Source organism: Lissotriton vulgaris, chromosome 7 (assembly GCF_964263255.1).
Source record: "Lissotriton vulgaris chromosome 7, aLisVul1.2, whole genome shotgun sequence".
NCBI classification, from domain to species: Eukaryota; Metazoa; Chordata; class Amphibia; order Caudata; family Salamandridae; genus Lissotriton; species Lissotriton vulgaris.
In genome coordinates this window covers 339,144,810-339,167,354 of record NC_141695.1, presented here as the reverse complement: position 1 = coordinate 339,167,354, position 22,545 = coordinate 339,144,810, and the positions used below count along the sequence as shown (strand labels likewise).

The window sequence follows — 22,545 nt, the reverse complement described above, 5'->3', positions numbered from 1 at the left end:
AGTCCTGGAAGGCTTGTTCTGCAGTTGCAGTCCACACAAATTTTTGTCCCTTCTTTAGCAGGTGAGTGATGGGAGTGACCTTAGACGAGAAATTAGGAATGAACCTCCGGTAAAAATTGGCAAAACCAATAAAACTTTGGATTTCCTTCACACTTCCTGGCGATGACCACTCCTGAATGGTACGGACCTTTGAATTATCCATCTCGACCCCAGCTGCGGACCACATGAATCCCAAGAACTCCACCTTCTCGGCATGAAAAGAACACTTCTCCAATTTCACGTACAAGTGGTTATCCAAAAGCTTCTGGAGTATAGCTCGCACATGTTTGACATGATCTTCCATGTTGTCGGAAAAAATCAATATGTCATCAATATAGACGACAGCCACTCGGTCCAAGAATTCTCTCAGAACATCATTAACGAAGTTTTGAAATGCTGCTGGGGCATTGCTCAACCCATAAGGCATCACTTGATACTCAAACAACCCATACTTGGTCCGAAAGGCTGTTTTCCATTCATCACCCTCGGCCACTCTCACCAAATGGTAAGCTCCACGCAGGTCAAGCTTGGTGTAAATCTTTGCTCCTTTGACTTGATCCAATAGTTGATTGATTAGTGGCAATGGGTACCGATTTTTCACTGTAACTTGGTTCAAGGCTCTGTAATCGATACACGTGCGGAGAGTCCCATCCTTCTTTGGCCGGAAGAAAAGCGGAGACGAAACTGGAGACTGTGATGGCCTTATGAATCCCATCCTGGTATACTCTTCCAAATACTCTTTGAGGTAGATGTTCTCCTTTTCAGTGAGTGCGTAAACTCGACTGCAGGGCAGGTTGGCACCGGCTTCCAATTCGATCTTGCAATCATAGCTTCTGTGTGGTGGTAATTTCTCAGCATTCCTTTTGTCGAACACACTCGCCAAATCTTGGTATTCTTTTGGTATTTCCACTGCGCTAACAGTGCAGATGTGGAGCGACAACTTGGCCAACTCCGTAGCCGGCGATCCCTCGCACTCTTCTGAGTTCTTAGTAAAACAATTCCTCTGACAAAATTCCGAGTTCATCTTGACCGTTCTCCTCTCCCAATCAATAATCGGGTTATGCGTGGTCAACCATGGCAACCCTAAAATCAGCTGGAACTGGGGTGCGTCTATGAGGTTGAATCTAATAAATTCTTGATGACCCTGCAACCCTTCCAATTCTAAGGTCTCTGTTTCTTCTACTATGGGTCCTGAAGTCAAATTGGAGCCGTCGACTGCCTTTACGACTTCGAGATTCTTCTTCTTGATCGCCTTTATGCCCATTTCTTGCGCATATTTCAGGTCACAGAAGTTCCCAGTGGCCCCCGAATCAATCATGACTGAGACTTCTTCCAATTTCTGGGTTCCGAATTTGACTGTAAAAAATACTGTAAGATGAGGGGCCGCTGACTGCAATGTGTTAATCAGTTGCTGAGGTTCATGAGTTGACTGTTCGGAACATCCCACCAGGGCAACTCCTGTTACTGGTGGGATCGATCTTTTAACCCCTGGTTACTCTTGTTTCTCTTCGGACACTCCCTCACAAAATGTCCCGAGGTACCACAATACAAACACAACTGATTTGCTCGCCTTTTATCTTTTTCTTCTTGAGAGAGAGGGCCCCTGATGGAACCTATTTGCATTGGTTCCTCTCCGGTACCCGTATCAGGTTTTGAGGGTTCGGGTCTCATACGGTCTAGGCGTGGCACAAACGACTTGTAGTCTCGCTTCTTTTCTGACCTTCTTTCAAACAATCGATGCTCGATTTGAAGAACTAAATCAATAAGTTCTGAGATTTCCTGAGGACGTTTCGGGATCTGCGCCAATGCATCTTTTATTTCATCTTTGAGACCACGATAGAATATCGCCGCACGTTTACTGTCGGGCCAATCTGTCTCGACGATTAGTTTGTTGAACTGAGCTATATATGCTACCAATTCTCGATTGCCTTGCTTAAGGTCTAGGAGTTCGTTGTCGGTGGCTTGATTGGCCGTTCTTCTGTCGAATATTCGTAGAAATTCTTTCTTGAAACGATTGAAATCGTACAAAGCTGCGTCGTTTCGAGAGACCAACGGCATAGACCAGGCTGCGGCGTCGCCGCTCAAGTAAGACAACATGAATGCGACCTTGGCTTGATCCTCTTTGAACACTACTGATCTGCACAAGAAATGTAGACAACATTGGGTCAGGAAAATCTGGGCCTTATGGGGGTCCCCGCTAAAGCGTTCTGGGTTGGCTAAGGGGACAATAGGTGCCACTGAATGAATTACTTGCGTGGCCACTTCTGCACCAGAGTTCTGAGAGGAGTTGAAGCTAGGTAAAGGAGTTGTTCCCACTAAGAGTTCCTCTAATTTCTGTTGAATGTGACGAGTTTCTTGTTGGGACCTTTTTACCTCATCCCTCAGGACTCTATTCTCTTCTGTGGAACGTGTAAGTTGGGCCTGTAACCCTTCTAGGATTCCCGCCAAGGAGTTCATATCAAATCCCTCAGCCATGTCGACTCGAGTGAAGGTTGGTACTTCAATCTGTCAGAAGCTTCAAGTAACACTGGAGTCGACACTGATTCCTATGCCCACTACCTCTGAAAAAGAACTCAAGAAACACTCTGGACAATTGCTGTGAATTAATTGGAAAATAACAGACGAAGTCTCTTACCCTCAGTATAATCTGTACAAGCCCCAGGAGGTGATTGATGACAGGCTATGTTCTGTTTTATCCTCACAAGTAGTCAAAGCGAAGGAATAAATGGAGAATGGTCTGACAACACTCTTGAGGAATTGGAATGGAGTAAGTCCCGACTCAAGGAATGAACTTTGAAGTAGACACTGAATGACTTAGAACCTAGCTATGAGTAAACTAATATAGTCGTATAGAACTGACTGAACTGTGAAGGAGTACTGACCCCAATTCTGATACCAGAGATAACTAACTAGAGTTTCGTGAAGTGGCACCAACTAAATACATACTACGACTTCTACAATTAAAGACACTTGCCAGAATCCCACGTTGCGCATGCGATAAGAACAACCAAAACAGAAGCGCTGACAGGAATTCCCTCAGAACAAGAACTTCACTCAGAGCCGCGCTGTGACTCCGGTGAAGAGGTCAGTTGAAGTGCGCAGATTCCAGAGCGGCTGTGCGCTTCATCTCCACAGCTGCTCGCGCGCTCTCGAAGACTAGAGCGCTCACTCCTCGCTGTTTGTAATCCCCTTCGGCGGCCATGTTGGGATGCTCGCTTCTTCAGGTTCTGTACACAGCGCCGCAGGAACAACGTGGTGACTCTATGCTGCCTTCTCCAACGAGGATATTTGGAGCCCTGCTTTAATGACCGTTGAGTTTTTGCTGGCACTGATCTAATGCTGGCTATGATTCTGGAAGTCTTGACACTGTGGCATTTTTTAAAACATTACTGGAACCTACCCTGAAGCCTGATGACTGTATTTTGAAGCCTGCTTGGCGAGCTTCCAGGGGGAGGGGGAGGGGAGGTTGTAGCCAAGTGCATGGATTTAGGGCACACTTGTCCTCTGCGCACTGCCCCCTGGCCCAATTAAGAATAGGGTAGCCTTGTTAATTTTGAGAGGACTCCCTGTACTGGTCCGCACTCTTTGTCACTCCACAAAGCTGAGGGACGTCTCCCTGGCCAGCCAAGGGTGAACTTGGCGCTGTGCACCCCAAGGAAAGCTACCACTGAGCAACATAGGGACGATAAGTTCGTTCTTCATAGAGACACTGTCCTGCACTTTTCACGTTCAGTCGCTGTTGCGAAAGCAGGGCAGCGTCTCACTTTCACAAGCTTCAAAGTGCTTCAAAAGTGGCCCGGTAGTGGGTTTTTTCTCATCTAAAGGTGTTTGTTGATATTTTGCTGTAGAATCCTGCTGTTTGTGTGCCCTTTTGCAGAATACGTGCGTCAGGGTCTTTGCCTATTGGACAAACCAATTCTATGCACAATTAAGACTGTGTAAAGTCTGGTCCCTGTTTGCTTCGTGTGAGCTGCTTTGCACAGACGTGTTTTGGTGCTTATGTTGCTTGCTAAAAGGACTATTCGTTGCTGGTTGTGTTCACCCTGAGATAACCCAGACACACTCCCCCCTGCTTCGCGGCACAAACACAAGTGCATAGCCCTTCTGTGTGCGCACACCCCACGCTGACACTTGGATGCATGTTCCTCAGCTGTTATAATTTTGGCAGGTGTGTTATTTGCTGAGGTGGGAGCTGGCCTCGGCAAAGGCACCCAAATTGTTGTCAGAAACAGAGTAAAAGGACAACTGCTTAAATAACAGATTGTTCTGTTAAATGTCGCAAGAAACATTAGCCCCCTGGTTCTCCTGCCCCTTCGCTGTGCTTGTTCTCCTGCCCTCTCGCTGTGCTTGCTCTCCTGCCCCCTGGCTGTGCTTGCTCTCCTGCCCCCTCGCTGTGCTTGCTCTCCTGTTTGTGTATGTGGCTCTGTGTGTATGTGGCTCTGGGTTGTATGTGGCTCTGGGTGTGAATGTGGCTCTGGGTGTGTATGTGGCTCTGGGTGTGTATGTAGCTCTGGGTGTGTATGTAGCTCTGGGTGTGTATGTGGCTCTGGGTGTGTATGTGGCTCTGGGTGTGTGAGTGGCTCTGTGTGTGTGGGGGGGCTCTGTTTGTGTGTGTGTGGCTCTGTTTTTTGTGTGTGTGGCTCTGTTTGTGTGTGTAGCTGTGTGTGTGTGTGGCGCTGTGTGTGTGTGTGGCGCTGTGTGTGTTTATGGCGCTGTGTGTGTGTATGGCGCTGTGTGTGTGTGGAGCTGTGTGTGTGTGGAGCTGTGTGTGGCTCTGTGTGTGTGTGTGGCGCTGTGTGTGTGAGGCGCTGTGTGTGTGTGGCACTGTGTGTGTATGGCGCTGTGTGTGTGTGGCGCTGTGTGTGTGGCTCTGTGTGTGTGGCTCTGTGTGGATAGCTTTTTTTGTAGGTGGCTCTATGTGTGGATAGCTTTTTTGTAGGTGGCTCTATGTGTGGGTGGCTCTGTCTGTGTGAGGGTGGCTCTGTGTAGGTGGCTCTATGTGAATGACTCTGTGTGGGTGGCTCTGTGTGGGTGGCTCTGTATGTGTGTGTGTGGGTGGCTTTGTGTGGGTGGCTCTGTGGGTGAAAATGCAGTAGGTCATGCATTTGCCATCGATTAAGCTATTGGCATTGTAAATGACAATGCCATTCATTTAACGATTAAGCTATTAGCAATGTAAATGACAATGCCATTTATTTAACGATTAAGCTATTAGCAATGTAAATGACAATGCCATTTATTTATGATTTAAACAAATTAAAACAAATGCCATGAGCAATGCCAATAGCTCTACCTTTAATAATGCCGAGACCATTGCATTGTACATGCTTGTCTGTATTTTTGACCAAACTGCCTCCATAAGACACTTTAAGGATAGGCTCAGTCACAGCCACTGTTTTTGGGAGACGTTATCTGGGTTATACACAAACTGCTTTAAATTTCTGGTATACTTTCGTTTTTGTTGAACATTTATTTTATTCATTTTTGCTAACAGGTTCTGCACATTTCCCTTCGCTTTTTACTGACAGCTGCATAACACCAGTGCCCCAGGGTGCATGTTGTGAGTTTACCTAACAGAGCTTAATCAGAAATCTCACATTCTGCTCTTAATTATGGTAGTGTGCCTCCGTTAACCTAGCACACACGCCATCACACATACCAACATCCTGACACCAGGCATGAAGTAAGGCTATAATTAAAGGCTATATCTATGTATCAGTGTGAGGTTCAATTCAAGAAGACTTCCAAAACCCACTGTAAGGGTCTGGGCCCTGCAGATCACCAAGGAGCACCTGCTTTTAGGAGCCCAAGCCCTCGCCCACCAATGGTGCATGCTTCATCATCGGGCTCTGCTCCTCGTTGGGCTGGTGCTGCAATGCCCAACGGGCCCCACACAGGGCACATTGCCAAAGATTTTTTTGTCGCCTGTTTAGACAATTGTCTAGCCAACCAATCTGTCTATGGATTTTAAGAATTTTGTAGATTGCAGCCACAGCCCGTGGAGGGAGTTTCGGTGGGGCGGAGAAGCGGGCGGGAGGGGGGAGGACAAATTTCGTAGCGCGCCCTGCATCGCAAAATGTGATGCAGGGTGCGCTACGAAATTTGTTTAATTAATTAAATTGTTTTCTTACCTTCAATTATCCATACTCCGGTTTGTAGCAACCCCCACCCCGCTTCTCTGCCCCACCGAAACACCCTCCACGGGCCGCGGCTGGTAGATTGGTCTAAAAAGATAAACTAAAATTAACTAGGGGTCCTCTCTCAGACTATTTTATTTGTGGAGCCGCTGTTAAAATATGTTCTTTTGCATCTTCAGTTGGGTTTGCTACCCTGGACCTCGGGTGCCTAACAATTAAATCTACTGGCTTGTTGCACTCTGGCTGGTACTTAATTGTGAAAAGGTTTTTCTGCAACTGCAGGACCCACTTTTCAGTTCTAGGGAGCCAGCTAAGACATCCCCATGAACAGAGGAACTAGTGGCGTATCCCCCCACATAAGGTGGTGAAAATGCTGGCATGCCCACCTGATGGCCAGCACCTCTCTTTCAATTTGTGACTAACGTTGCTCTATCTCAGTCAAGGCGTGGCGCCTAAATGCTATAGTACCCCATGTATCTTCACTCACTTTTTGTAGCAGAACAGCTTCCACTACTGGTCTGGCATTGGCCACCAGGTGTGTGGACTTTGGAGGATCAAAATATCTCACTTCAGTGACACTGAGTAATGTCACTTTCACCTACTGGAACACCACCTTCTGAGCATCTCCCACGGTCACGGTACTCCTTCTTTGTGAGACTTCATAGTGGCCAGTCAGGATATGAACTGACCACAATACGTGGCCATTCCTATAAAGCTCTGGATCTCCATCAAAGAGGAGGATGCTTTCACCTCCCGAATGTCCTTCGCCTTCTGTGGATCTACGTTCACACCATCACCTGAGAGACAAAGCCATAGAACTCCACAAGGGGCACGGTGTTCCAGAGTCGACATGCTAAGAAAGAAAGCTTCTCCCTCCCTATCTAGTTCTTTTTATTTTGGGAACTACCACCAATTTGGCAGTGCTTGATCCTAGTTTACGAGAGGGTACATACCAAGAAAAGACTTTCTGAAAGCTAAATTTCAGGATCTCATCCGCCACTGAGTTTTTCAGAATGTAATCAAAGCTCTGGCTGGACTTGCAGGCTCCTAAATATGAGTTACAACATCCGGATTTATATTATTAAAGATTCCCCGAGTGCAAGGGCTCAGACAACATTTAACACGAAGCAGTGTTTCAGTGGTTATTATGCAGGCCCATGAACCCATACCACAGGTTACAAGTAAAAAAAGAAGGGACTAGCAGAAAACCAGTAATAAAAGAAGTAAACTCACTAAAGATATGTGTGCATGTGGTGGAATGGAATTGATTACACCTGCAAAGAAAGATGATTGAGTTTTCCCGAAAACCGGAAGTACATCAAGAAAATGGAACCACCCTGTGCAGAATCACGAAGATATACTAATGCAAGCATGGTATGAATAATGCAGGTAGTACTAAGTGCCCTCGGTCATGGGATTGTAGCAGCAAAGGTAAGTGAGTGAACGATGCATACTAATACATATTTTGGCGGTCTGCCGTAGTTCCACCAGGGCAACAGCGTAAATACTTCCATCGCCCTGGTGGGGGACCCGACCGCCGAATTTATAATTGACTGCCAAGCTGGCGGTCATCATTATTAAAGCATTGGTAGGATCCGCCATCACAGTGGTTCCTGTCAATGTAATCCGCTGTTTGTTGCAGAGTTGCGTCAGAATGACACAACCCTGAACCAAATAGTGTTCTTTTTTTTTTATTTTCAAAAAGAAAATCCCAAAACAGGTTTTCTTTTTGAAAAGTAATGCTCCTCCCGCCTTGCGAGTCGTCACCCACTGATTTGGCTTTTACAGTCCCAATCTCTAATAAAAGAGAGAGGGACCCCTCAACCAAAGGGATAGGGTACCACAATAGACACAAGTCAAAAATGAAATTCCCTTTGGGCAAGTGAACATTAATACAAAAGTACTTACAGACAATAAGTTTTAAACTATTTAAGATTGTACCACGTTCGTGGCTTACACCTTTCTATTTTGTGTAAGTATATCTATGCACTTTAAAGATTCGAAAACGCAAGTTGGAATTACACTTGCAATATGCATTCATGGCAAATTCGCTCTTTTTGTCTCTTTTTGTTTATTTACAGTCCTCAGCCATAGTGCTGGTTGGAATTAGAAAAACGGAATCTTATAACAGCAACATTATCTTCTTATCAGTAAGTTGCACTTAGTGAGTGTCATGACTAATAAATGTTCGTCATTTTGGAACTAGCTAGGGTAACTAATGGCATTCTCATTCTGTCTATTTATTTACAGCTCACAGCTATAGCGCTTGACATATTTCGAAAAATTGAACTGAATTTATATCAGCAACTACATTTTTATATCAGTAAGTTGCACTGAATGTGAATCTAAATTAAATGGAATTTCGTCGTAACACATTTGTAGAAATAAGGCCAATTAGTAATCATGTGGATGCTCATAACTATTTATAGGATAGGTTAAGAGTTTTTTATAAGTGCATTATATGATGGTATAAAACTTTAACATATATAAACAAGGTATAAGTGCTTATTAGTTTAGATTTGTTCCTTATGAATGGGTGAAAACAGATAACGAGAAGTACACCTGTCTCGTTGTAGTCTCAAATCATATCAACTTCAGTGTATCTCGTTTAAAATCTATTTTTACACAAATAAATAAATTCATACTCATCTTCATGTTTAGGAGAACTCTAGGATAATTCGCTGGCCGAATACCCTAAGAAAAGGATAAGGAGGACATATACCCCTTATAATATAAACTGCCTGAAACATTATATCCCTGAGGTAGGTGATGTATTATGCTCCACACTATTGCCACCTCAAACTTGCTTGATTAGAAATGTATGTGTATGACTTATTTTTCTTAAACTTGATCCGAATGCCGTAAGATGGTTTAGGAAATCGGTTATAATAAAGTGTAGATGCATTGAGGTGTGAACCCCCTGCGAATATTCTATCCAAATGTGTTAGGATGGGTTGAAGATATCTGCCATTCAATATATGTACGAAATACAGGAACCCTATGTCAAGGGTCCAGAGACCTGGTAGGTGTTTGTATGGTCACTGCTTATTAAGTCAGTGTGTACCAAAGATGTGTAAAAAAGAAAAATTTCTTTTTAGAGTCCCCTCACTCACCGGGGTTGCCCCACGGTGACATGCTTCATCATTGGGGCCATCCCAGTTCTCTACGAAAAGGGGCGTGCTGCGACAAGGCGACTACGCAGGAGCACTAGTTTTGTGAGATGACTATGTGTGGTGCATGTGTAATGATGATGGAGTGGGTGTGGAATTAAAATATACCGTGCTAGTGGGCCTCAACAATTTATTTCGCTCCTAGTGTGGTATAAAAAATTAAAAAGGGGTAACACTGTCTTCTAACTTTTACTGAGTTAGATCAGTGTCAAAGGTCAACATGTTTCAAGCTCCCCTAAGCTTTTCTTCAGGACCATACAGGGTCCAGCCCTGTATTGCCACTCCTGTTTTTCAAATGAAAAGTATTGCTAAAAATACTTATTTACAATGAACGCTGTTGTCAATAAACATGCGTGTTGTTATACATACGTTTTGTATTTCACTTCGATTTCTGTAAAATAGAATAACAGTTGTTATTTGATGGACAACCCCTTCCAAGAAGGGGAACAACTCACATGCATCTCATTCTAGCTAGGGCGTGAGTGTGCCCTTGACATCATATTGATGCGTGCTGGTTGTCATACCGGTGTAGAGAAATAAATCACTGTGAATAAAGTGGTTTAGTGGTTTCACACATAAAACACATAGACTAAAGGTGACTATTGACAAAACACACACAACATATACACACGAAAATAATATGGCAGATGGTTATATTTACATAAATGAGTATAGAATTACACCCCATGGTCTTAGGCAAGGGCAGGAACGCCTCGTGGAAACATTGCTGAAAAGGATTGTCAAAGTTTAGAGTTAGAAGGCCCTTTCCCTAGTTGCCACTCGAAAATGCCGGTTTCCTTGCAGTCTATCGCAACTAATACACTTACTTCCTATCGGCAGACCCGCTCGGTACTACCTGGTGTCTCCTCGCCGGACCGCATACTGATTTGAACTCGGGCTCGCGGTGTATTTAAACGCGCGTGCTTCCGGGTTGCCGGGAGACTAGAGCGCTCACCTTGGGCGGCCATTTTGATGGTATGTAATCGCGGTTGGCGCGAATGTTACCAAAAGGACGAGATTTCTACCGAATAAGGCTGGGTTGCAGGATAAGGAATATTTTACAGTGATACTGTTGACTGGGGCGTTTTAAAACACTAATTTAGAACACAGGTATTTTATTTCGGTTGGATGAAGTTTTTCACAAAGGGCTAGGCTTTTTTCATAAAAAACGGGTTTTGTTTACATTTGAAAGTGGGAAGGTTGGTAACTATCTTTTCAGGGAAGTCTGTGCCTGATCTTTATTAAAAAGTGTTCAAGGTGATGGGTTATGTTCTCAAGTAGATGGAAGTTCTAATGGGAGGTATTACCATGATATTACAGTAGGTGTGGTTATACCATCCCAAATTTATTCAGAAAGGAAGGGTGGTCTATGGGCGGAAGGCTCCCCATGGGATTTCATCATTAGGTCCCTGGGTGTCCGTATGTAGGCGAAACACCCATCTTTGTTCTTTTTCGTGGAGGACTCGTTCCTGATTGTCTTTATTCCTCACTGTTTCAATGACCACCCACGTTAGATCATTTGGGGTGTGGTTGTGTTCAATGAAGTGGGTGGTCATTCGCTTGCACCGGATGTTGCTTCTGTGCTCTACAATGCGAGTACTGACCTTCCTAGTGGTCATTCCTACATAGTGAAGGTTGCACGTGCAGGTTATTAAGTATACAACCCCACTTGTATTGCAATTTGAAAATCCCTTTAGTTCCCATTTCGTAGTGTTGTTAAAGATTACGCTCTTGGTTGGGGAAGTCAAATGACAAACACTGCAATTGTTGCATGGAAAATGCCCATCAGGTAGTGGTTGGGATCTCACTGTTTGGGTTATGGGTGTTGGACGGGTATGCACCAAATAATCCTTCAGATTTTTACCCCGCCTATGACTGAACATGGGAGTGGGTATGTGAAGGCCACCGCTGTTAAGTATTGGCCAATGTTTTCTGATTATTTTGGACACACTATCAGAAACTTGATTGTACGTGGTGATACAAATTGGTTTTTTGTCCTCAGGTTGCGTTCTCTCTTTTGGTTCCAGTAGTGCTTCCCTGTTGTTGTTTGCTGCCCGTTTTTTAGCCTCTTTGATTAGTTTTTCTGGATATTTTCTGTATCTCAGCTTGTTGCTTAAGTCTTCCGCTTGGGTTAGGTAGTCAGATTTTTTGCTACAGTTCCTGCGCAAACGAAGGAATTGTCCAAATGGCAGGTTTTGTTTGAGATGGCGAGGGTGGAAACTGTCAAAAGTTAAGAGGCAGTTCCTTGCTGTCTCTTTAAAATGGGTTGTAGTCACCAGTCTGCCTGACTCAGCATGGATGTTTAGATCTAGAAAAACTAGATCGGTCTTGCTAATTGAGCAGGTAAACTTGAGGAAGGGATCCTGTGTATTAAGCCAGGAGAGAAAGGTCTGCGCTTCTTCTTCTGTGCCTTGCCATATCAACAGAATATCGTCGATATAGCGTTTCCAATGTAGGATCTGGTGTCTGTGTGGGTTCCTTTCATTCAGTATCTTGTTTTTCTCCAGTTGATGGACGTACAACCCGGCTATGCTCGGCGCAAAAGTACTGCCCATACTGGTCCCATGCTGTTGTTTATAAAGGGTAGATTCGAAGCGGAAAAAGTTTTCACACAGTGCTAGTTGGCAACATTCGAGTACTACATGGCGAGGAGTATGGAATTCCCATTCACTTTCGTATAATACTTCCTCTAGAATCTGTAAAGTCTCTCTGTGTGGCAAGCTGGTATATAGACTTTCGACATCCAGACTTATCAGAAGGCTGGATGTCGCGTCAAAGGTTAAGTCTTGTAACAGGCACAGTACGTCCTTGGTATCCCTCAAATATGTGTCTGTTTTTTGCACAAGAGGTCTGAGAAAAGCATCTGCGAATTGTGAAACGGAGACATTCATTCCTGTAATCCGTGGTGCTCGATTTAGTAGTAAATCTATCCTCACTATGCCTCACGGCTATGCAGATCCAAGTGCTTAATAAAGGCTTAGGATTTGTTCCCACCCCAACCACAGACAAGTTCAAACTATGCTGTGAATTGAAAGAATTCCTGAGGAAGATCAAATTACAGGTTTTCTTTCAAGACAAAGACCCAACAGAACAAACAAAGAGTGACACAGGTTTACATAAAAAATCAAACTTTGTCCCTCCATCACACAACCTACCTGTGGAGGTATTAACTTTTGAAAAAGCGGTCATGAGAGAAGTTCAGGAGTTAGACCCGCGAGCTATAAAGGTATTTCATAACACCAGCAAAGCTGAACAATCCGCGCTACAGGAACTGTCAAAAAACAACCAAATTACCATAAAACCAGCCGACAAAGGCGGGGCAATTGTATTACAAAACACCACGGATTACAGGAATGAATGTCTCCGTTTACTAGGGGACACAAGAAACTACGCCAAACTGGACGAAGACCCAACAGAACGTCTAAGAATCTCAATTGCATACCTGACAGAGGAATGTCAAGCCAATGATTGGCTAAGTAAAAAAGAAATTGAATTCTTAACAAACAAAAAACCAACAATACCATACTTCTATACTATCCCCAAAATACACAAGAGATTGGAGAACCCACCAGGGAGGCCCATAGTCTCGGGGATAGGCTCAATTCTAGAGCCTCTTTCACAATTCGCAGATGCTTTTCTCAGACCTCTTGTGCAAAAAACAGACACATATTTGAGGGATACCAAGGACGTACTGTGCCTGTTACAAGACTTAACCTTTGACGCGACATCCAGCCTTCTGATAAGTCTGGATGTCGAAAGTCTATATACCAGCTTGCCACACAGAGAGACTTTACAGATTCTAGAGGAAGTATTATACGAAAGTGAATGGGAATTCCATACTCCTCGCCATGTAGTACTCGAATGTTGCCAACTAGCACTGTGTGAAAACTTTTTCCGCTTCGAATCTACCCTTTATAAACAACAGCATGGGACCAGTATGGGCAGTACTTTTGCGCCGAGCATAGCCGGGTTGTACGTCCATCAACTGGAGAAAAACAAGATACTGAATGAAAGGAACCCACACAGACACCAGATCCTACATTGGAAACGCTATATCGACGATATTCTGTTGATATGGCAAGGCACAGAAGAAGAAGCGCAGACCTTTCTCTCCTGGCTTAATACACAGGATCCCTTCCTCAAGTTTACCTGCTCAATTAGCAAGACCGATCTAGTTTTTCTAGATCTAAACATCCATGCTGAGTCAGGCAGACTGGTGACTACAACCCATTTTAAAGAGACAGCAAGGAACTGCCTCTTAACTTTTGACAGTTTCCACCCTCGCCATCTCAAACAAAACCTGCCATTTGGACAATTCCTTCGTTTGCGCAGGAACTGTAGCAAAAAATCTGACTACCTAACCCAAGCGGAAGACTTAAGCAACAAGCTGAGATACAGAAAATATCCAGAAAAACTAATCAAAGAGGCTAAAAAACGGGCAGCAAACAACAACAGGGAAGCACTACTGGAACCAAAAGAGAGAACGCAACCTGAGGACAAAAAACCAATTTGTATCACCACGTACAATCAAGTTTCTGATAGTGTGTCCAAAATAATCAGAAAACATTGGCCAATACTTAACAGCGGTGGCCTTCACATACCCACTCCCATGTTCAGTCATAGGCGGGGTAAAAATCTGAAGGATTATTTGGTGCATACCCGTCCAACACCCATAACCCAAACAGTGAGATCCCAACCACTACCTGATGGGCATTTTCCATGCAACAATTGCAGTGTTTGTCATTTGACTTCCCCAACCAAGAGCGTAATCTTTAACAACACTACGAAATGGGAACTAAAGGGATTTTCAAATTGCAATACAAGTGGGGTTGTATACTTAATAACCTGCACGTGCAACCTTCACTATGTAGGAATGACCACTAGGAAGGTCAGTACTCGCATTGTAGAGCACAGAAGCAACATCCGGTGCAAGCGAGCCACAACAAGAATGACCACCCACTTCATTGAACACAACCACACCCCAAATGATCTAACGTGGGTGGTCATTGAAACAGTGAGGAATAAAGACAATCAGGAACGAGTCCTCCACGAAAAAGAACAAAGATGGGTGTTTCGCCTACATACGGACACCCAGGGACTTAATGATGAAATCCCATGGGGAGCCTTCCGCCCATAGACCACCCTTCCTTTCTGAATAAATTTGGGATGGTATAACCACACCTACTGTAATATCATGGTAATACCTCCCATTAGAACTTCCATCTACTTGAGAACATAACCCATCACCTTGAACACTTTTTAATAAAGATCAGGCACAGACTTCCCTGAAAAGATAGTTACCAACCTTCCCACTTTCAAATGTAAACAAAACCCGTTTTTTATGAAAAAAGCCTAGCCCTTTGTGAAAAACTTCATCCAACCGAAATAAAATACCTGTGTTCTAAATTAGTGTTTTAAAACGCCCCAGTCAACAGTATCACTGTAAAATATTCCTTATCCTGCAACCCAGCCTTATTCGGTAGAAATCTCGTCCTTTTGGTAACATTTGCGCCAACCGCGATTACATACCATCAAAATGGCCGCCCAAGGTGAGCGCTCTAGTCTCCCGGCAACCCGGAAGCACGCGCGTTTAAATACACCGCGAGCCCGAGTTCAAATCAGTATGCGGTCCGGCGAGGAGACACCAGGTAGTACCGAGCGGGTCTGCCGATAGGAAGTAAGTGTATTAGTTGCGATAGACTGCAAGGAAACCGGCATTTTCGAGTGGCAACTAGGGAAAGGGCCTTCTAACTCTAAACTTTGACAATCCTTTTCAGCAATGTTTCCACGAGGCGTTCCTGCCCTTGCCTAAGACCATGGGGTGTAATTCTATACTCATTTATGTAAATATAACCATCTGCCATATTATTTTCGTGTGTATATGTTGTGTGTGTTTTGTCAATAGTCACCTTTAGTCTATGTGTTTTATGTGTGAAACCACTAAACCACTTTATTCACAGTGATTTATTTCTCTACACCGGTATGACAACCAGCACGCATCAATATGATGTCAAGGGCACACTCACGCCCTAGCTAGAATGAGATGCATGTGAGTTGTTCCCCTTCTTGGAAGGGGTTGTCCATCAAATAACAACTGTTATTCTATTTTACAGAAATCGAAGTGAAATACAAAACGTATGTATAACAACACGCATGTTTATTGACAACAGCGTTCATTGTAAATAAGTATTTTTAGCAATACTTTTCATTTGAAAAACAGGAGTGGCAATACAGGGCTGGACCCTGTATGGTCCTGAAGAAAAGCTTAGGGGAGCTTGAAACATGTTGACCTTTGACACTGATCTAACTCAGTAAAAGTTAGAAGACAGTGTTACCCCTTTTTAATTTTTTATACCACACTAGGAGCGAAATAAATTGTTGAGGCCCACTAGCACGGTATATTTTAATTCCACACCCACTCCATCATCATTACACATGCACCACACATAGTCATCTCACAAAACTAGTGCTCCTGCGTAGTCGCCTTGTCGCAGCACGCCCCTTTTCGTAGAGAACTGGGATGGCCCCAATGATGAAGCATGTCACCGTGGGGCAACCCCGGTGAGTGAGGGGACTCTAAAAAGAAATTTTTCTTTTTTACACATCTTTGGTACACACTGACTTAATAAGCAGTGACCATACAAACACCTACCAGGTCTCTGGACCCTTGACATAGGGTTCCTGTATTTCGTACACAGACTGGAGGACGACCCGGTCTGGTTTAACCCCCTTCACCCTCCTCTTTTGTTTATGCATTCAATATATGTATACATACAATGAAATGTAAGGAGTTGTTCAAATCTGGTGACCTACTACCTTATCATGTTCATGTCTATAATATAGTGAAGATGCATTGAGGTGCGAACCCCCTGTGAATATTTTATTCAAATGTGGTAAGATAGATTGAAAATATCTGCCGTCTAATATGTGTGTATATAAATACGATGAAATGTAAAATTAAGGTGTTGCTTAAATCTGGTGACCTACTGTTTTATCATGATATTAATGCCGTCAAATGTCTGCTAAATTGTGCAATGTCATGTGTTGTGTTTTCATGTGCTGTATAATGTTGGAAGCAATGCTATAGTGGGTGTTCAAATATAGAGTAGGACATTTCATTTTTGTTTTTTAAAATTAGTGTATCTATGAAATTAAATTGGATTTGTGGCCTGTTATAATTTAGACCAATCTCATTTAAATTCACAGAATTGTTGGGAAACAAATATACATATATCCTGATGAAGGCGGTCATACTTTGCTCATACCGCCGAAACGCGCGATGCCTAAGGAGTGAATGTGGATCATATAACTAAGGAAAATTCGAAATAATTTTGGTGTTTGAATTTAGTCCTTTTTCCTGTAACTCCTTTTTTATTGGAATGTTTTTATTTATTATTGTTACGTCCTGTGTTTGTTTCCCGATTTTTAATTAATAGAATGTATGTCAATAAATTGTTTTAATGCTTTGATCGTATTATAGTGTTTTCACGTTTTTGGATTTCCATTTTTTCATTGCTTCTATGTTATGCCTATGTACTAGTTAGTTTATTGTCTGTAAGTACTTTTGTATTAATGTTCACTTGCCAAAAGGGAATTTCATTTTTGACTTTTACAGTCCCAAACCTTGACGGTGACAGACAGTAAAAAGAAATGGCTACATGTAGGCATTTCTCCGATGGAGTAATCTTTGCCGTAGCAAAACTGAAGGTATGTCTACATTTAAATCGGACAGGCCTTCATGTTGGAGGTATGTATACTCTGTCGCTGTTGCGATGGAGTAAACATACCGCCAACATATAGATGTGGTCCTTAATTTCACTAAGGAGATTATACATGTGTATGGGTTTATCTACAAGTTAAATAAGTTTGTTTTCTGGAACTTCAAAGTGTTTTTAAAAAATGATGGGAATCTATTGATGTAGAGAAACTTTAAAAAAGCCTTACAGTACCCGAACAAAAAAACTAAAATCTAAAGTTTATGAGAATGTTTTAATATTGAAAATGTGTTTTGAACCACATATAAGGCTATCAGGAGTAGATAAGGAAGGCAAAAGAGGAAACTTCCCCCTCCCTGTTTGGGAACTGAGTCGCAGTAGGACCAACCCAGACTGTCAGGAGTGGCCACTCGTATTGCAAAGTGATGGGGTGGGAGGAGCACAAAAAAGGAAAAAGAATTAGAAAATAAAGAAAGAAAGATGCACTTACCTCAGGGGCGCAATGCCCATTGGGCTCAAAGGGCTTCAGCCCCCCATTGTGTGAGACTGCTTCCCGGGCACACACACAGCCGCACCTGAGTACTTCACAGGTTTTTTAAATACCTTTTGCTTGTTAATGAGGCATTGTTGTTGTTTCACCCCCTGCAGCACATCTGTCCCTATTGCTTATAGATTCCGCCCACCCTCCCCGAAATTTTTCGGAGCTCCCCCCGAAATGTGGCTCTAATTGCGCCTCTGACTTACCTGCTCTGACAGCAGCCACCTTCCCTATGATCCTCGCTGTCCGGATGTCCAGGAACTACTGCGCAAGGTCCCAATCCCAGCTCTGTTCACATGTTGGGACTGTTCCCAGCATGTGAGCCGTGCTGGGATTTGTCTGTGCGCCTTGGTTTGGTTCTCAGACATAGACTGGGAGCCTGTGTTGGTTCTCCACCCTGCTGTACAACACAGCTAGGTGGAGAAAGTCCAAGGGGCATATTATCAAGGACTGGTGATAAACTTATCGTTGTTTTAGCGTCCGTTGTCGGGCAAAAAGCGGCGCAAATTTATCGCTTTCTGAACAAGGACATGCTAGCGCGTGTTTTGCTGACTTAGCGCCCGTTTCCAGCACGCCTAACTTTGCATCGCAGGCGTGCCTGACAGAATCTAATGGATAAATATTGCAAAGGCAGCCTCGCGATATTAAATACAATGGCCTGGCCGGCGTAGCGATCAACAAAATTGTGCTAACTGGCGTTTATCGGTGGATTTTAGCGTCTGCTAAAATCCAGATTTATGTATACATGACATTGGGGGTGGATTATGGTGATACGACCACAGGGTCATATCAACAAGGTTATCGCCGTTTACAAGTGAACATCACTGGTTTTCCAGCGATGTTGGGCCATTTCCCCTCTATTGCTGGAATTTTCATCGCCAATGCGCTAAGCGTTGTTAATACAACGCTAGCTTGGGTATCAATTCCAGCGATAGCTGGCGATGGGAAAACTTGTGCTAAGCGTAGTCAGCAATAATTATCACTGCCGCTTGATGATATACCCCTAAATACGCAAGACGATTTGGCCAGCCCTCTGGGGCCGGCCAACCTTCATGGGCACTTGGCAGTGCCCACCACTCCCCCCTTTTCCCTGGTGTTGCAGCTGCAGCGTCAGTGCAGCTGGCCACGCCCCTCCCTCGGCTCGCAGTTCCAGCCTGCAGGACAAAAATAAAATGATAATAAAAATGTTTCATGATCGTTTTATTTTTGGCCTTTGCCCCTGCAGACTCATACTTTAGGGGCAATCAAATGAGAACCATTTAAACTGACAAAAATAACAGGCATAAATCAGTTGCTGTAATGTAATTCAGTCTGTGTTATGCCATCCACTGTTAATGATTCTGGAATGTGTCTATTCTGTCCTCACTTTTCTCGACTTTATGTGGAAAATGAATACACCATCAAGGGGATACATTTTAAGTAAAATGCAGAAAAGTGAAAACAGAAAATAAAAAATAAAAAAACTAAGATACAGAAAATTGAAAATGATCATTTTTATTTTGATTAATACTAAGGAAATTCCATGTTATCTTTGTTAATGTTAATTGTAGGTTTAGAGATGGTTTTCGGATTATTTGAAGGATCAGGATTAGAGTATATATTATGGTTATGTTAAAATGTAAGCGTAATTTAGGATAGCGGATTAAATTAGGAACGTAGTAAGGGTCTTGTTGAGTTTAAGTTAAGCAAGGTAGTGTGTTAGCATTAGGATTGTGCTTAGGTTATGTTAAAGGCTAGCTTTGAGGTTAGGTTTAGTATTAGAATTAAAACTTTATTTAGGGGAAGGCAATGGCAGTGTGTTTTCGAGTTGGGTTTGAAGTAGAATAGAGTAAATCTTAGGGTTGGAATCAAGAAGTTTATTTATTACAGTATGCTTTAAAATAGTTTTGTATTCAGGATTTGTATTCATATCGATTTTCCTTATAATTGGGTTACTTATAATTTACAGGTCAACGTAAACCGCGTGTTCGTAAGAAGTTGTTCATAATCACGTTCTAATATATTTATCTTTGAATCCTTCTTTATCATACAGATCCAATCTCGCTAAAAATAGTATCTGTGATTTTGCCTATGTGCCTTTTAGGTTTGCCTGTTTTCCTGGAACTCTGCGTCTCTTTTCTCTTCTCCTCTTTTTCCTCACTTGCCTTAGATCCTGGCTTCTGAGATGCTATTGCTATGGAAACAAGCGCAGCAGGACCCAATGCTGTGGCTCCAGTTTCTTCTAATCTGAAAAAGAAAAAATAATTAAATTCATGTTTGGGAGACGAAGAAGCTTCCAAGTAAAGACCTGCTCAAATGAGCACAGAGTTACTACTCAAGGAAAATAACCAAATGCCCAAACTGTTAAGTGCATCAGAGCAATGTGTGTCTGCATACCTGTGTGCGTGAATGCTGGAATGCATGTGGGGGTATCTGTATGTGCTATTGAGCACATCTAACAGAACATCTGTATGAGCTCTTGTGCACATCTAACAGAACATCTGTATGTACTCTTGTGCACATCTAACAGAACATCTGTATGTGCTCTTAGGCACATCTAACAGAACATTTGTGCATACCTGTGTGTCTGAGAATGTTTGTCGTAGTAGCTCTGTGTGTGGGTGTTTCATTATTTGTGGGTATCTTAGTATCAATAGAATAGGTGGAAACATGCTGCCCTTGCCAGGTTCTGTATACTCTTGACTTAAGCAGACTGACCCCATGCGTTGTAGATTTGCTTAGCATGGCCCTCTCCTCAACTCCTTCCATCTTTTCCCTACCTACGGATGGCTGACTCGGGTGCTGTGGACTTCTTTAGGGGCCCCATGCATCAAACTAAAAACCGGTCGCAAAAGGGCAGACTCTCAGAACCTGCCCCTTTGCGACTGGTATTTTTGCATTTGGGTTACATCATTCCAAGTGCAAAAATTGAAAATGGCAATTGCATTTAAGGAATCACAAATTGTGATTCCTTAAATGCACTGCTAGAGCAATTTAAAATACGATTTTGCGATTAGAGGTCGTAAATTACCGAAAAATAAAACAGGTCGGTCATTTGCAAAAATTTTGAAAAATGCACTAATGTGCATTTTTCAAAGTTACATGTTACACACACACACACATGTCCTGGAGCATGTGTATGTGCGACATGGGTGCACATTACAATTTCAGGGGTGCAACAAGGTGTCCTTTTGACACCTTTGCACCCTTGAATTTGCATGCGCAATTTGTGAGTACCTAATTGGTACTCGCAAATTGCGAATGCAATTCCCATTTATTTCCATGGGCCTAAAGGCCCGTGGAAATGAATAGAAAGCCATTTTTTCATTGCGACTCGCAATTTGTGAGTCGCTATTTAGGAATGTTTAGGAATCTCAATTTTTATAGCGATTCCTACATGCATAGGCTTTTGCGATTCCTTAATTGCGATTCCTTAATAATCGCAATTGAGGAACCACAAAAGCCTTCCTTGATGCATGTGCCAGAAGATGCTGTAGGCTGCACCTTCCTACCCACGATGACTGACTTAGGATGGCTATCTATTTCCAGGTGGTTCAGGCTACTACTTCCTGCCTTAAGATGTTTGACTCTAAGTACCATATTTGACTCGAGGTGCTGCACACCTCTAAATTATAATGGCTGTCTTCGGGTGTGTACGGCAGCCTTAAGAGAGCGGACTCCAAATGAAATGGCTGATCCCAGCTGCTGCAGACTCCTACCTGTGGACAGCCGCCTCCAGGTGCTCCAGGCTATCGGTGAGACGATGTGGTAGGGGCTGACATTGACCCTGAGACCTCAGGTAGTCCTGGTCCAGTAGTTCACAGTCCTGGAGTTTTTGTGGTTCCTGCATCCCGTCCCCGTATAACACCACCTGCAGAATCACAGGAGATTATAGGAACAGGGAGTACACACAGATGTACATCAATGAACCAGCACCAAACACTTTCATGAATCCATCTAACCCCATCCAAGCCATGAAACACCTATAAACATTCATTAGGTCTCGCCTACGCAGTGCGCATCCGCTGCTTAGGAAAAAGACCTTTAGTAATCGGCAAAGCTTTGCAGGCAAAAACTTGCGCATTGTTTTGAATGGCAACGCGTGCACGTTTGGCGATTCCCTTGCGGGAGCGATCTTTCAAACCATCTGTTAATTACTAACAGATGGTTCATTCTCGCACCCGCAAGTGAAAGGCCCCCTACTCTCTTCCCTCACCCTGCTGCTTTTAACTTTCAGCGTGCCGCGAAGGCCCCCCTCCTCTCTCCCCCCATGCTGCCTCGGCGCGCGCGCTTGTTTATTTTACCACAGCGCCCTTGTTCATCATTATTTTTATGGCACCTGGTTTCATGGGGTTCTTTTTATCACAATGGCACCCTCTTCTGGAGCCGCCATGCAAATAGGTTAAATATGCTCGGAGACCGCGCTTTGTATTTTAGCAAATATTCATTATTTTGAAATTACTGTGATTGGACACCTCGCTTTAAGTTTTAGCATGGCGCCCACTTTAAAATCACAGGGAACTGATCAGCTGAGCCATGGAGCTCACTGGCCCAGCACTGACTGATCCTCCTGCACTGTGAGTAGTGTTTTGGAGCCAGAGGACACTCTAGATACAATACGTGGGCAGTTAATGCCGGTTGTGGTCTCAGTACGTCAGTTACCAAAGCAGTACAAACTACTCTCAAACACATGCTGAGCCTGACAGTGGAGCTGGGGGTTGAGGTGGGGAGGGGTATTGTGTGTGTGCACCACATTGATTCATGTATCTCGCAGTTCCAAGTGTGGAAGGTTGCAATGTACAGTGATAAACCAACTTTGCAGGCAGAAACTTGATGGCGGTTGTGTCTGTTGAGAATTAACTTTTGTGTGCTGTGTAGGGAATCTGCTCCTTCCTTCCTTCGCTGCACCCGTACTATGAGTGTGAGCGATGGTTGCCTTGACTCTTTAGGTTTACTCCTGTTATACG

At 43.5% G+C, this 22,545-nt stretch overlaps 1 protein-coding gene across 1 annotated transcript in view; it reads right to left on the bottom strand.

Moving 5' to 3' along the window:
• The window catches only part of LOC147701524 (circularly permutated Ras protein 1-like), a 223,338-nt gene that overhangs the window by 38,049 nt on the left and 162,744 nt on the right, over nucleotides 1-22,545 (bottom strand). Inside the window, exons 10-11 of the mRNA XM_086930201.1 lie at nucleotides 21,298-21,449; nucleotides 19,744-19,825 (exon numbers count right to left, since the gene is read on the bottom strand). Of these exons, the coding sequence (XP_086786327.1) occupies nucleotides 19,744-19,825; nucleotides 21,298-21,449 (234 nt within the window). The remainder of the gene's footprint in view (nucleotides 1-19,743; nucleotides 19,826-21,297; nucleotides 21,450-22,545) is intronic.